Source organism: Agelaius phoeniceus, chromosome 3 (genome assembly GCF_051311805.1).
Source record: "Agelaius phoeniceus isolate bAgePho1 chromosome 3, bAgePho1.hap1, whole genome shotgun sequence".
Lineage (NCBI taxonomy): Eukaryota > Metazoa > Chordata > Aves > Passeriformes > Icteridae > Agelaius > Agelaius phoeniceus.
The window spans coordinates 4347798-4363142 of record NC_135267.1 but is presented as its reverse complement, the minus strand read 5'-3'; the positions used below and the strand labels follow the sequence as shown (position 1 = coordinate 4363142).

The 15345-nt window shown below is 51.3% G+C and overlaps 1 protein-coding gene across 1 annotated transcript; it reads right to left on the bottom strand.

The window, feature by feature from the left end:
• Window positions 1-200: 200 nt before the first annotated feature.
• On the bottom strand, window positions 201-13566 carry FDFT1 (farnesyl-diphosphate farnesyltransferase 1). The gene is made up of 8 exons (XM_054629505.2): window positions 13403-13566; window positions 12342-12439; window positions 7651-7834; window positions 5040-5168; window positions 4478-4669; window positions 3719-3895; window positions 3350-3502; window positions 201-769 (listed from the first exon to the last, which is right to left on the bottom strand). Exons 1-8 carry the CDS (start codon window positions 13502-13504, stop codon window positions 548-550), a joined length of 1257 nt encoding a protein of 418 aa, XP_054485480.1. The 5' UTR covers window positions 13505-13566; the 3' UTR covers window positions 201-547.
• Window positions 13567-15345: the final 1779 nt, after the last annotated feature.

The following is a 15345-nucleotide window of genomic DNA, read 5'->3' as shown; positions in this document are numbered from 1 at the left end:
GCAGGATGCCAATCACTGAGGGCCAGAAAGTGGCCAGAGCTTTTTCCTTGGATAAGGAAGCACATTCCTCTCCCAGCTGAAGCAGCATCTTTCCAGCATGGAGCAGGCACCAGAGGTGAGGGAGAAGAGGCTGCCTAAGAAAGGGAGGCAAAACCTTCAGGGGTTTTGCTCAGCTCTGACCTGGAAAGATGCCTCAAATCTCAAGGAAGAAAAGAAACAACTGGAGTTTCTATTTCAAACCATCCTAATGGAAAAAAAAAACAAACAAAACAAAACAAACAAAAAATAAATCACCAAAAATATTCAGGTAAACAGGAAAGAAGGGGGGAAAAAAACCACTCAACCCCAAACACTAAGACTCCAGTCAGCGTTTGCAGCCAGCAAGGGCAGCGAGGATGGAGTCCAGCAGTGCCACACTGTCACCCCAGGGGGCTGCAGCTCCCCAGTGTCCCATCCATGTCACCATCCCAGTGCTGGGCCACTCCCACAGCAGGGGACCTTCTGCCGCCCACCTGCCACCATTCTCCCCCCGCCCGGCCAGGGCCCTTCAGTTGTCCCCTGCCTGCACGTACTCCTCGGTGGCCTTGGAGAGGGTGCTGAGGTACTGCCAGCTCAGGGCTGCCAGCAGCATGGCACAGGACAGGTAGATGGGGGAGTAGTGGTGGCGGGAGGCCATGGGGCCGCCGGGCAGGCTGGCGGCGCGGATGGCGGCGATCGCCTGCTGCGTCTTGTGGCACGAGGGGTCCGTGCTCGGGATCTTCTGGTAGATCTGGAGGGAGGAGGGAGGAGGAGTTAGGGCTCTGTCACGGCCTGATGCTGGTGCAATGCCAGTGCCCCCATGAAAACACACTCTCTCCCTGGTGTCTGCTGTGAGATGTGACCAGGAATAAGCAAAGCAGGCTCCCCGCTTAGAAATAAAGAAAAGTTTATTAACTAAACTACAGCTAGATGTAAAAAGGAACACACGGGAAAAATGAAAACCTTCCAAAAACATTTCTTCCTCCCCCCGCCAAATTTCCAATACATCCATCCCTCAGATCACCAACTCTCAGTCCATCACCACCCTTTAGATAATCAATTCTAAGTTCATCAAGGAGTGAGGAGTCCCCCTTGTGCCATAGGCTGCCCCTGGAAACACAGTTGAAACCTCCTGTGTTTCCCTGTCACTCGTGGCACTGCCCAGAGATCATTTGCCACTGTGACCTTTTCCTTCCATGCCCAGTGCTCTCACCACTGCACATGGACCAGAGCTGCTTCTAGGGTCGTCTTTTAAGGATGCTTTGTCTCATTCCAAAAAGAGCACAGTCTCTCACTTTTGGGACACCTGTCCTGCCTAAATTTCACCCCCTGGGGCCGAGGGGTCTCAAGAACAGAGATCTTCTCCTCCACTGAAGACTGAGGGCACCAACCACCACCCTCCTCACCCGTTGTCTCTGTTCACTCCCATAACATCACTGCACTCTCTCAGCTCCAAGCCATTGCCTCCCCCTAAATGCAGTCTCTGTGTCACAGGAAACATGGTTCTGTCTGTGGCTATACAAGAAAAGTCCAAACAAAGGCCACTCCCACCTAAGATTCTTCTTCACTCTTCCAACATCTTTCACCTGCATGAACTTTCATCACACTTGCCCATTTCCTCCTCCGTTTCATCTCTATCTCTCTTCTCATTCAGATCCAGGCAGATCAGTATTTGTAAGGTTTCCATTATTCAAGAAAAGGGTTAAAATCTCAGGCTCTGCCTGCCCAGAACTCCCACGACTTCTCACCGTGCCCCTGCTGCACTCCCTCCTTCTCCTTCTCAGCCAGGCTGTGCTGCCAGCACATGATATCAAATTTCAAGGTGGCACAGGGAGTTTAAGGGAGGAAAATGGGAGGAGGTTGAAGTTTTGAGGGCCAAGAGTGATGTCGGTGGTGGAGCTCCATGAAGCAAGGGACAGCTGGATGGGGCCAGATGTCACAGACATCTTTTATGAAAAATCCTTTCCTTAGGATTTTTCCTCCTGAGAAGCTGAGAGGCCTCAGGGACAAAATGTAAACAATGATTATCTGCTGCTGTGGAATGCAACAGGTGCATCTGTGACTGGTCTCATGTGGTTGTTTCTAATTAATGGCCAATCACAGTGAGCTGCCTCGGACTCTCTGTCCGAGCCACAAGCCTTTGTTATTCATTCCTTCTTTTCCTATTCTTAGCCAGCCTTCTGATGAAACCCTTTCTTCTATTCTTTTAGTGTCATTTTAATAAAATATATATCATAAAATAATAAATCAAGCCTTCTGAAACATGGAGTCAGCTCCTTTTCTCTTCCCCCTGAACAGGGTCACAGGGGTCCATCCCTTTCCCACTTCCCTCGGGAAGTGCACTAAGCCAAGCTGCCTCTTGAGGGCACCCCATGATGGGACATGGACCACATGGCCTTGGACATGATCCCTCGAGTCCCAGTGGTGTTACTGGGACCAGTGGTGTTACTGGGATCAGGGGTTCCCATCCTGCAATCCTCACTCGCTGTCTGGCCCACCGGACACCGGTGGGAACATTCCTGCCTGGAACAGCCACATCATCACCTGATTCTGGGGCATTTGGGGTTTTCTTCTCATGGCTTTCTGAGATACTCCTCTGCAGGAGCCTGAGCAAGGTGGGCTCAAGCAGAGACCCTCTCCTGGGTTAAAGCCCTGCAGTGTCACTGTCCCTTGCCGTGGGACATGAGATTGGCCAGTTCACAAGGGCAGCTCTAATAACCCATGGTTTGGGGTCTCCCTGCTGCAGAAGTGAAGTATTTTTATTTAATAGCCTTCACTGGAATTGGGTTTTGGGGAGAGGGGTGTTTTTTTCCCATAAAACCCCCCACCAGTTGACTTTCCATGTGAAATTTTAATCTCCACAGGACCTTGAAGTCAGCAGGAAGTCATAAGGTCCCCCCTGAGACTCCTTTTCTCCAGGCTGAGCCCCTTTCCCAGCTCCCTCAACCACTCCTGGTGCTCCAGCCCCTTCCCCAACTCCATTCCCTTCTCTGGACATGCTCCAGCCCCTCAATGTCCTTTGTGTTGTGAGTGGCCCAGAACTGACCCCAGAATTGGGTCAAGGGGATGGGACCTGCCCTGGTCACACATTACTGCTGGTCCAGGCCAGGATGCCACTGGCCCCAGTCCAGACACACACCCAGACCCAGGGAACATTCAAGGGAACACATCAAGCACAGTTTGGTCCAAGCCAAAACCACATCATGATCACCACTCCCCACCACCACCGAGCCAAGGATAAAATTAACAGATCCCAATGTATTCCAAACTCCACCCCAAAAACAGGGACAGGAAGAGCCAGAAATGGCTGAAAACAAACTGCTGAGCCTACCTCTTCCACATACTGGTACATGATGGCTTTGACAGCTTGGATGTTGGTGGCATCCATCATGAGGGTGACGGCCTGGCCCTTGCGGATCTTCACCACCCCCTTGAACACCTGCTGGTTGTTGTAGCAGGCAGCCAGCGTGGCAATGGCCATCACCTGAGGAGAGACAGCAAACTTGCACTGCAAGGAACTTGCCAAAGATTCACCCTGTCCACAGCGACATCCATGGAGTGGAGCCACAACCTCAACAACAGCAGAAACGGCAGGAGCCAAGAAACAAGCAAAAAACCAACAACACGGGACTTCCTCCACCTCCAGCTCCTCACCAGCTGGGCTGCAGAGGGTGAGGAACCACTTGGAAGCTCGGCTCACCTGGGGGATAGCACAGAAGTTGAAGACACTTTGGTTTTTGAGGCGGGACAGGTAGGTGAGGACATCGGGGACGTGGTGGAGGGCGTTGGTGATGAGCTCATTGAGGCACTGCACGGCCGCGTCGATGTTCTCTGGCTTGGCAAGGTCTGAGAGCTTCTTGGCATATCTGCTCCAAACCTAAACACCAAGATAAGTGTTCCTGAGCTGGAGGGTGCATTGATGTCATCAGAGAGACAGCAGGTCTTGGGAGAGCAACAAGAGACACCAAAAAACCCCCACACAACAGCCTTGGAGCATTGCTGGGGTAAAGAAAAGCAGGAAGGGTGGGCTGTGGGGACGTGACAGTGGCCTTGGCGCACACAAAGAGATGGTAAAGGAGGAAGGTGAAACTCATCTCCACATCTTTCCTAGGGAGGGCAAGGAAAAGGTGAGTCACACATCAAGAAATGCTCTGTGAGACAGCTGAGCCACAAAAAAGGGAGAAAAATTTTTGGATGTCATGTCAGGCACAGGCAAAGCTGATCCTGCTTTTTGGGAGATCTTGGGTACCCTCCTGGGATCTCAAGCAGTCTCATCCTCCCTCATTCCTACAGAAAACCTAGCAGAGAGGAGAAAGAGCTGCCTAAGTAGCTCTTGGCAGTGTGTGGTGACCTTGTCCCCACATCTGTACCCAGAGAGCTGCAGCCAGCTGTCATCAGAAGTGTCATTGCCAAGAAGATGTACAGCCAACAGCAACAATATTATGAGGTTTTTCCTCACCTCTCTGGGCCAGAACTCCCTTCCCTCCATCTGGTCCTCCAGGTAGTCACGGATGATGTTGGTTTTCTGCAGGAAGAGGCCCATGGAGTTTGCCAGGTCTGTGTCCTGCCCCACGATGGAATCTTCCAGCTCTGATGCAGAGAAGAGACGGGAAAGGCCAATCCCCACCAGCCCAGCAACGTAGTGACAATACTGCCAAGGAGGTGCCAAGTTGGGAAAGGAGGGGGAAAAAAAAACAAGATAAAAGGAGCAGTTACAAAGAGCTGCCTGTTTGCCACAGTGAGTTTTACAAAAAGCAATTGACAGTTCATTTGATGCAAGCTCTCCCTGGGATGTCTCAGCTTTCCAATGAAAACACTTTTTCCCAACAGGGATGGTCTGTCTACTCCTTCCATAGAGACAAGGTGGGCCCTACCTGGAAATGTTCAAAAAAACCTGTGGATATGGCACTTGGGGACACGGTTCTGTGGTGGCCTTGGCAGTGCTGGTGGAATGGTTGGGCTTGATGATCTCAGAGGGCTTTTCCAACCCTGACTCCATTCCTCTGTCTGGGCTGACTCACCTTGTCCCACTCATGCTGAGAATCCACCTTTTTCTCCAAGAACTCTGCCATCCCAACACCCATCTTGTGACAAATATCTGAAATCACATCCTGGTAGACCTTGGACAGTTTTCTGAACTCCATGGAGATCTGTAGCGTGGTAAAAACAGAAAGAGAGTGTTCGGGAAGGAAAAAAAAAAACAGCACAGCTCAACATTTACTAACAAATCAGAAAAATACTGTTTACCAGGCTCTAATCCTGCCCTGGCTGGAGATCTGGGACAACTCCCTCAACCTGAGCTGTTTCAAGGTCCTTGGAGCTCAGGCTTAGCCTGTTCCCAGTCTAAACAGGATGGTCTCTGGCAGGAGATCAGACACAGCAGAATCTTTGGGAAGGCTCTGTGGCCTTGGACTGGTATCATCTGGGAGCTGCAGGACAAAACTGACTGCACTTGGTACACAGAGCTGTTTTCCTCTGTAATTTGAGAGCATTCCATCACACCAGCCACGGGAAAAGAGCCGTGGGAGGTTTCTGGTGCTCTGCTCTCCCCAGCCTCTCCGGCTCAAGCTTCACACATTTGGCACAACTGGAAAGGCATCAAGCAGTGAGGGAAGTGTGAAATCTTCCTACTGCATGTCCAGTAACGTGACCATGGAATCTCAGAGTGGGTTGGGTTGGAAATGACCTTGAAGGTCTTCTAGTTCCAACCCCCTGCTATGGGCAGGGAGACCTGCACTGTCTCCATCACTCTCAGACTGAAAAAAAAAAATATTAAAAAGTGCATCCTCCTTTTCCCAAAACTGTGGAGCATCATGTTTTACTGTGCTGAGCTTTATTCTCCATCAGTGGGGGACTGCAGCCAGCCCAGGGGTTTTGTGCAATAAAGGTTTGTCTGTAAAATAAGTGTATTCATTCTGCTTCTGCCTCTGTGGCTTCAGTCCCCTTCAAAGAGGAGCACAGCCTGCAAATGCACCTCTAGGAAATATTATTAGAAGTTTTTCACTGTAAGGGTGGTGAGGCACTGGCAGAGCATGCCCAGAGAAGCTGTGAATGCCCCCCAAAAAATTCAGGGTCAGGGTGGATAGGGCTTGGAGCAACCTGGTCTAGTGGAAGGTGTCCCTGCCTTGGCAGGGGATGAAATGGGATGAGCTTTATGGTCCCAGTCAACCCAACAATTCCATGATTCTACAATTTTATGATTATTAAAATTAATAAAATCATACCTGAGCATTGATTTATTAAAATATTAAAAATTTATTTAAAATATTTAAAAAATAGTCATCAAAATATTAAGTAAAATTATCCTTACTAGAATAATTATTAAAATATTCTTTTAAAATATTAAAAATTATTAAAATCATACCTGAGCATGGATTGCCACAATAAATAACATATACACCAAGAGAGAACAGCAAAGTGCCACAAACACCTTCTCAAAAGCTCCTCTAAAGCCAAGCCACAGCCTTACCTACTGTATCCCTACCCACATTCTTATTACCCAGATTCCCAACACAGACACCCCCTATAGCACTCCACACTCCAAACCTGAGCATCAGAACTCCCAACACACCTCAGTTCTCCAAACAACTACCCCATTCCCACTGCTAGGGAAAGCCTGAAAAGGGCAGAATAAATTAAAAATGGTAAAAACCTGAACAAAACAGAACATCCTCTGAAAATTAGATGTTCCTCACCAGAACTATTACATTTTTTTCTTAAACAGAGCGATGAAAAAAAACCCTAAAAATCAGCTCAATAATAAAAAAATCAACACAATATTGTTACTAATTACAGTGAGGCTGCTTTTTGTTTTTTATCACAGAGTTGTGGAATGGTTTGGGTGGGAAGGGACCTTAACACTCATCTCATTCCACCCTGTGCCCTACCAGAGGGCAGGGACACCTCCCACTGTGCACACAGGTATCACATTTACATTTTTTGAAAAATCTCTTTGCCTAAGAGCTTTCTCTTGAGAAGCTGAGAAGCCTCAGAGAAAAAAAAAAAAAAAAACAAAACAATAATTCTCTTATTAACTTTTGTTTTGTTTATATGAGATGTGTTTAAAAACTATTTACAAGTAATTGTTTCACTGGTTCCTGGTGTGAGTTGTTTTGATCATTGGTCAATCAGTGCTAAGTTGTGTCGAGAGTCTGAAAAGAGCCACGAGTTTTCATTATTATCTTTTTAGCATTCTATAAATATCCATATAATATAATATAATATAATATAATATAATATAATATAATATAATATAATATAATATAATATAATATAATCTTTCTAAAAACATTAAGTCAAATTCATCATTCCTTCCTTCATCAGAACACCCCACAAATACAATTCACTGTAACAACCCCAAACCTCTCTCCACAAGACAATGGTCATCTGCTCTTCCAGCAGAGGAGGCAAAAAGACACTTTCCAGAGCTGGAATTTTTCCACAGCCAGATCCCCTGTGCCCCACAGCATTGCACAATGTTTGAATTTCTCACCCCAGCCTGGCACCCAGCCCCACAGGCAGGTGATGGGGCCCTTGGGAAGCTCTGCGGCACTGAACAAGCTCTGCAGGCACCACGTGGAGACAGCCAGGCACCCAGAGGTGCCACCAGGAGCAGGGAGGAGGCTGCCTTACCGTTGGGAAGTCCTCCAGCACCTGCCTGTCCCTCTCCTTGCTCTCTGTGTACTTCCAGTCTGGCTGGTACAGGTGGGAGTGGAACTCGTGCAGCATCGGGACCTTGACATCCAAAGGGATGCTCATGTCATCCTCTACAGTGTCCAGGGCACGGAGAACCAGGTAGAAGATGCAGACTGCATGGCTGGAAAGGGAGAAAAACCAGTAAACTTTTACTTGGGGGTGCCTAGGAGGCAGGACAAGCAGCTGCCTTCAGCAGAGGCACTTTGAGCTCAGTGTGTCACACACTGGCACTGCCAGGTGCCTTTGGAAGACACCAGCCAGGGCAGGAAATCCAGGATTTTCCCTCATGAGGAGAACTACAGCATGATTTGGGGGTTTCTAAGATGTGTATCAGGGAACTACAGCATGATTTTGGGGTTTCTAAGATGTGTTTCTCAGATGTGTACTTCCAGTCTGGCTGATAGAGATGAGAGTGGAACTCGTGCAGCATCGGGACCTTGACATCCAAGGGGATGCTCATGTCATCCATAGGAATCCATAGGAAATCCAGGATTTTCCCTCATGAGGAGAACTACAGCATGATTTTTGGGTTTCTAAGATGTGTATCAGGGAACTACAGCATGATTTTTGGGGTTTCTGAGATGTGTATCAGGGAAGTACAGCATGATTTTTGGGGTTTCTGAGATGTGTATCAGGGAAGGGTCAGGCCTGTGAGCTCCCTGAGCAGGGAAGATCCAACCCTGCAAGCAAGGCCAGCGCTCACCTGGACCCAGAGGACAGAGCCCAAGGTCAGCTTATTTGGAAATGCAAATGTCAAATAGGGAAGGGAGGAAACAGGTAAGTTTTCCCCATCATTCCCTCTTCTCTGCACACTTTTTACCCTGTTGGGGTAAAATATTTCCCCCCCCCAACGCTGGGGGGAAATAAAGGGGTCACACTGTGCAACAGGAACATTAGGACTGGCAGAAAGAGCCAAAATCACCCTGTATTTTATATGTCCAGGAGCAAGACACTGGAGACAGCCTATGTGTCCCAGCATCCCAGCAGGAAGCTGCTGGAGAGCCACCACCCCTGCCTTCCCTATCCCTGCTTCCTTCCCCATCCCTGCCTCCACATTTCTCCAGCTAAAGAAAAAAACAATAAAAAAAAAAACACCAAAAAAACCCACAAACAAACAAAAAAAACCACCAAGAAAAAAACCCAACAACAACAACAAAACCAACAAAAAACAACAACAAAAACAAACAAACAAACAAACAAACAAAAACCCAACACAAAAAACCAAGTCCTGATGGCAAGAAATGCTCTTTGCAACTCCAGGATTTATATAAAATAATCCCCAGATCTCCATGAGCACAGGGATATATGCCAAGGAGAGGAGGCATTTATTAATTGTTTAACAAATGGAAAGCAGCTTGGTCTGCTTAAATGCTAATTACCAGGTGACAGTGCTGCATTCCTGGAATGACAATCACCCAGGGAAAACTGACTTGCTCTTAGAGCCAATAATTCTGTTAAATTTGGCTTTTTTTCCTTGATTAGAAGGGTATTTAACACCTCTGTTAAACCACATGAGCAGCTCTCGTGCTCTTGTTCCTTTGCATGACTGAGTTTTTCCATTCCAGCCAGGCTGTAAATGTTCATCCAACAGGATGCAAGTGCCCAAGGCTCCAATCTGCTTCCAGGAGCCACCAAGAAAGGCAGAGCAGAACCTGGAAATGCCATCCCAGAGGCAGCTCTCACATGGGCATCATGCCCAGGAAGAGCCAGCAGTAATTCCAGAACCCAGCAGAGTTAAAACACTTATTTAACCTCAATTCTGCATCCAGACCTTATGTGCCTCCCAAACTTCCATCACATACTGAATTTAGACCCATGGCACAAATGGAAGCAAAGAACAAGTCTGGATCTTCCAGAGCTCAAGCTCATCCCTGTCCTGGGTGCAGCTCCCTCCTGCCCAGGTGAGGAGGTCTCCTTCCTCCTTGCTAGGACATACAGCCTGTGCTGGACCCTCAGGAACAGATCCTGAGGAGTTCCAGAGACAGGCAGGAGCATGGAACTGGCAGCAGAGAGGCAGGAGCATCCCTCCTCTCCTCTCCATCACCAGGAGAGGAGCTGTGAGCTTGGATCAGAACTCCTTTCCTCCACCAGCAGCAGTTATGATGCTGTTGGCTCAGCTGTGGATGAAGCTGCAGTTTTGAGCCTCCCACCTTCCCAGAAATGCCCCAACCATGGAGCAATGAGCTGGACAGGGCTCTGGCCAGCAAAACAGATGGTTCATGGGGACAAAAAAAGCCAGGAAGGAAGAATCAGAGATTTCAGCTCAACTACCAAAACCCTGCCTGGCCAGGGAAGGGTACCCTGCCTCCCCAGCTTCCATCACACACTGAATTTAGATCTGTGACACAAATGGAAGCAAACAGCTGCAAAGTACAAGTCTGGATCTCTCAGAGCTCAAGCTCAGCCCTGTCAGCTGCAGCTCCCTCCTGCCCAGGTGAGGAGGTCTCCATCCTCCTTGCCAGGACATACAGCCTGTGCTGGACCCTCAGGAATAGATCCTGAGGAGTTCCAGAGACAGGCAGGAGCATGGAACTGGCAGCAGAGAGGCAGGAGCATCCCTCCTCTCCTCTCCATCACCAGGAGAGGAGCTGTGAGCTTGGATCAGAACTCCTTCCCACCACCAGCAGCAGTTATGATGCTGTTGGCTCAGCTGTAGATGAAGCTGCAGTTTTGAGCCTCCCACCTTCCCAGAAAATGCCCCAACCATGGACTAATGAGATGGACAGGGCTCTGGCCAGCAAAACAGATGGTCCATGGGGACAAAAAAAAAACAGAAAGGAGGAACCAGACATTTCAGCTCAACTACCAACACCCTGTCTGGCCACTGCCCCAAGCACTCCTCCAGAAGTTCCCCATTTTCCAGCAGCCCTTCTGGGATGCCTGTCTGTAACCACAGGGGCTCAGCTGAACTCCCTGAAGGGGTCAACATCAATGCAAGCACTTTTTTTGGTCCAGCAAAATTAATTCCTTCTGTAAGGCTGTGGCTCTACCTATTTCTCTATCCTCACTATTTTGTATTTCCCTTGTTCATCCCTAAATTCTCCAACAGAACTCCTGGGCTTTGAAAATGAGTCTCTCCTGATGCACTACTGAGCCAGCTGTAATCCAACCACCATCCCTGCCCAACCTGGGTTACAAAGATCAGGCAAGAGCATTTTTAGGATGCCAGGCAGAAATTCTGTGCCCTGAAGGGGTGATCCTCCTGCACGGCTGTAGGGCAAGGATTAAAGGACAAAAAACACAAAGAAAACTGCAGGAAGTCTGAGGCAAGCACAGGGCAGACACATTGCTAACAGGTTTCATAGTGTTTTCTTAATTTTTTTTCTTAATTCCTGCACAGAAAAAGCATGGAAAATACAAAGCTTAATTCTTGGCCCTACTCGTACTTTTCCATGCAATTTGAGCCAAACCACTGAACTTCTCTGCCTTTCCTGTCAACCAGGCTGCAAATACCATTTCATAAACACTGGACACAGCTATGGGGCACCATCCAAAATGCCAAACCAGGGCTCAGAAACCCCACAGACCACCCAGTGTTCGGGCTGGTGCCTGCAACTGCTCAGATCAGAGCCATCAGATGTGTCTGCAACAACTGCCAGAACCCCTAAATTTGATCATCAACCCATCTTGGAATTAACTGGGGATTTAAAAACTGAAATCAGTAATTGTCAAATGAATATAGGGAATTATATGGAGAATAATTACATGGCATGAGGCCCCTTGGCCAGCTGAGCTTTATTGACATCCTCTGTTACTATTCCTGTCTGAAGCTTTTCTGCACAGGGCAGCAAAATCTGCACAGCAAAAAACGGGTGTGCAACAAACCCCCTGTGACAACTGCACCATTTGGTTCCAAAAGCACCTCCCAGGCACGGCCCAGACCCTTGGTCAGCCCCAGGTTTTTCCTCACCTCCTCCCTCCAGCCTTTGTCCAGCGCCAGGCTTGGCAGCGCCAGGACACATTCCCAGGGTGTCACACGGGGCAGAGTGCCAGGCCCTGTGTCTAACAGCCTGCTCAGCCCAGAGACCCAGTTTGGGGAGGGATGTGATGCACAGGGGGGATGTGGTACAGCCAGCTGGGACGTGAAAATCCCCACGTCCTGCTGCACGGGGGTGGGGCTGAGCTGAGCGAGCCCAGTCAGCTCCTGATGGGAGAGGGAGCGTGTCCCAGCAGCTCCACTAGAGAAAAACAGAGTTTGGGGGTAGGTACTGCATGGGCCCAGCTCTGGTACTGGGGGGGCATCACACCCACCAGCTCCTGGGGACACCTGAAACTGGGGGGCCACTAAGTTCCCTGGGATGCCCAGTGTTGGGGTGGCATTGTACCACCCAGGGAGGAGATTTACCCCCACCATCACCACCTCCATCACCACTTCCCAGGGAGGCTATTTACCCCCACCATCACCACCTCCATCACCATTTCCCAGGGAAATTTACCCCCACCATCACCACCTCCCAGGGAGGAAATTTACCCCCACCATCACCAGGGGGTTCCAGGGGACAGCTGCACCCACTCCCTCCCGAGGATCCCCATTGTTGGGTTGTCACCCTACCCACCGCCCCCCAAAAACCCCCAGTGCCGGTGGTCACCGCACCCCTCCCCCGTGTCCCCCGGTGTCCCCCGCTCACCGCAGCTCTCCATCCAGAGCCTGGATGACGGCGGCGAAGCTGCGGCTGGTCTGGTTGAGGTATCGGTAGCAGGTCCGGAGGCCACATCCCAGCGAGTCCTGCGGGCAGAGCGGGCCGGGGGCCGCGGGTTGGAGCCGGGGGGCGGCGGGCGGCGGGGCCGGGGGGGCTCCGCACCGCTGCCGCTGCTGCTGTGGCTGCTGCTGTCCCCGCCGCCGGCCCGCTGCCCGCGGGGGCTTCCGCGGCGGGGACAGCGTCAGTGTCCGCCGCAGCACGGACACGGCCCGGGAGCCGGCCGCCATGGGGGCGGCAGCGCTGGGGGGCTGCGGCCGCTCCGCTCCGCCCCGGCCCGAAACCCGCCCCTTAACCCGCCCCGTGCCGTGGCCGGAGACGCTGCCATGTACGGACAGCGCCGGGGCCGTGCGATGTCCGGAGCGCCGGGGATACGCGCAGGGTACCGGCACCGAGCAATGCAAGGGATGCTCGGAGGTGGGGGGATGAATGCGGGTATGGGCACCGGGAAATGCATGGGAAGCGTGAGATGATCGGAGTCAGTGGGATGCTCGCAGGATACCGGCACTGAGCAATACAAGGGATGCCTGGAGCTGCGGGATGCTCCGGTAGCACCGGGGCTCTGCGATGTCCAGCATTGGTACCGGCACCGAGCAATGCAAGGGATGCCCGGAGCCGGTGGGAAGCTCGCAGGGTACCGGCACCGGGCAAAGCAGGGATGCTTGGAGCCGGTGGGATGCACCAATGCACAGGATGCCCGGAACCGGTAGGATGCACACATGGTACGAGCAATGCAATAGGATGCCCGGAGCCGGTACCACCGGGAAGCACCGAGGCGCACACAAGGCGCACAAAGCCGGGCAAAGTCCTATACACGCTGGATATGAGATGGTCACCCACGGCAACACCGTATCTGCGCCCAGACATGACAGTGCCCCCCACCTCCTCCTCCTCCTCCTCCTCCCCCTCCCATGCCCCGCTCCACACCGGGAGCACCGCGCACCGGCGACAGCGAAGCGCTTCCCGCCGCCCGCGCATCCCTCGCCGCTCACCGTGTCCATCCGCGGCATGACGGCGCGGTAGCCGCCCATCTTGAAGCGGAGCAGGTTGTAGATGTCCTCGGGGTGGCCCAGCCATTTCCGTAGCAGCTCCATGGGGGCCGCGCTCAGACCCCGCCGCCGCCGCGCGCTCCCGCCGCCCCCCCAACCCGCCGCTTAACCGGGCACGGGCGGGGCCGCTCCAGCCCCGCCCCGCAGCCAATCACAGCGCTCGGCACATCGCTCGGTGGGGCGGGCACGGCGCCGATTGGCGAAGGTGCGCTCGCACCAGGGCCGCGACAACCAATAGGAAGGCGGCGCGGCTGGTGTGACGGCCGGAGGCGGGCGCTGATTGGCTGAGGCGCGCGTCGGCACAGGCGGAGCGGGAAGGAGTCGGTGGCCCCGAACCCCCTCGTGTGAGCGTGAGGGGAGCGGAGCCGCCATGGAGGTGCGGGAGGGTTGGCGTAGGAAGGGGGCGTGAAAACCTTCCAGTTCCAACTCCCTGCCATGGCAGGGACACCTTCCACTATCCCAGGCTGCTCCAAGCACCGTCCAGCCTGGCCTTGGACACTTTCAGGGGTGGAGAAGCCACAGCTTCTCTGGGAATTCCATCCCAGCCCGCACCTGCTCATCACAGGGAACAATTCCTTCCCCGTACCCCATCTAACCCCGTGCTCAGGCAGTATGAAGCCGTTCCCCCTTGTCCAAAGTCCCTTTCCAGCCCTCCTGAGCCCCTCCAGACACTGAAAGAGGCTCTGAGATCTCCCTGGAGCCTTCTCCAAGCTGGACAGCCCCAGGTCTGAGCCTGCCTCCATAGCAGAGAGGCTCCAGCCCTTAGAGCACCTCCATGGTGCTTTTATGGACTCGCTTCCACAGTCCACACCCTTCCTGTGCTGAGAACCCAACACATGCCCAGCTCCATCCCCATCCTTCAAAGTGCAAGATTCAGCTCTTGGGGTTCTTTTTGTGAGTTGTTTTCTTCTAGAAGCTGGGCTTTGATCATCATTGTGGGTCCCTTCCAACTCAGGATATTCTATGATTCTTTGTTTTGGACAGGCATTTGGCCTGCAGAAGGGACATTAACCACCTTCTTTGGCCCCATAACCCCATTAATTCATTTATTCAGCAATCCCATAACGTGCAACCACTCAAAGGTGTTGCAGTTCCCAAGGGAGAGGCTGTGCAAGTCTTGCCTAGGAAGCAGCTGCCTACAGCAGAGGTGTTTATCTCCAGTATTCCCAGCTGATTTGCAATCTATCTTTAAATCCAGCTCCCATTGATGAGACCACTTACACAGCTAAGGAAAGTCACTGCTACCATCCTCAACAGGCAGCTGTTAACCAATTCCAGGCAGCTGGAATTTCCATGTACACCCCAGTTTTTAACCAAGAAACTGCCAGAAAGGACACACTTGAGATGAACATCACTGATTCTAATTCCAGCTTTTATTTTTTTTGCTCAAGTCAACAACTTATTACTAAAATAAACTCAAATCCAGGGAGGGAGGACAGCAGCAGTTCCCACCTGGTGTACAGAGACACAGCTCTATTTCCAAACCTTTCTGTTTTCAGGTTTCCTTGGAGATCCTGAGTTTTATGCAATGCTGCCACACACTGTAATTTTTTTTTTAATTTTTACAGCAAGATCTGGAATTGGCAGTTTGCCACAAAGCTGAAACCTGTGGGTGCAGAGATGAGCTCCACCAAGCACTGCTGACGTATATTTTGTGCATGTTGATGTGGAAGGAGGAGGGAGCTGTTCCTGTCAGATTACATGGGAACAGCCCCTCATGTTTAACCACACCCAGTCACAGCCCAGCACACAGGTATTCAGCTCCAAACAGAGGCAGGATTATTTAATTCCTAATTAATCAAGCTGCTTAGACAGAGGGATATCCTCTGTTTTGCTGACTCCTCCGGGGTCAAGGGACAGGGTCACCAGACAACAGCAATCCCGTG

Excerpts from the sequence above, each read along its gene's own strand:
- FDFT1 (XM_054629505.2), bottom strand. The coding sequence starts at position 13,504 with ATGGAGCTGCTACGGAAATGGCTGGGCCACCCCGAGGACATCTACAAC. Across the intron at positions 12,440-13,402 it reads TCATGCCGCGGATGGACACG|GACTCGCTGGGATGTGGCCT; the intron begins GTGAGCGGCGAG and ends CTCTGCCCGCAG. Across the intron at positions 4,670-5,039 it reads CTCAGCATGAGTGGGACAAG|TATTGTCACTACGTTGCTGG; the intron begins GTGAGTCAGCCC and ends CCTCCTTGGCAG.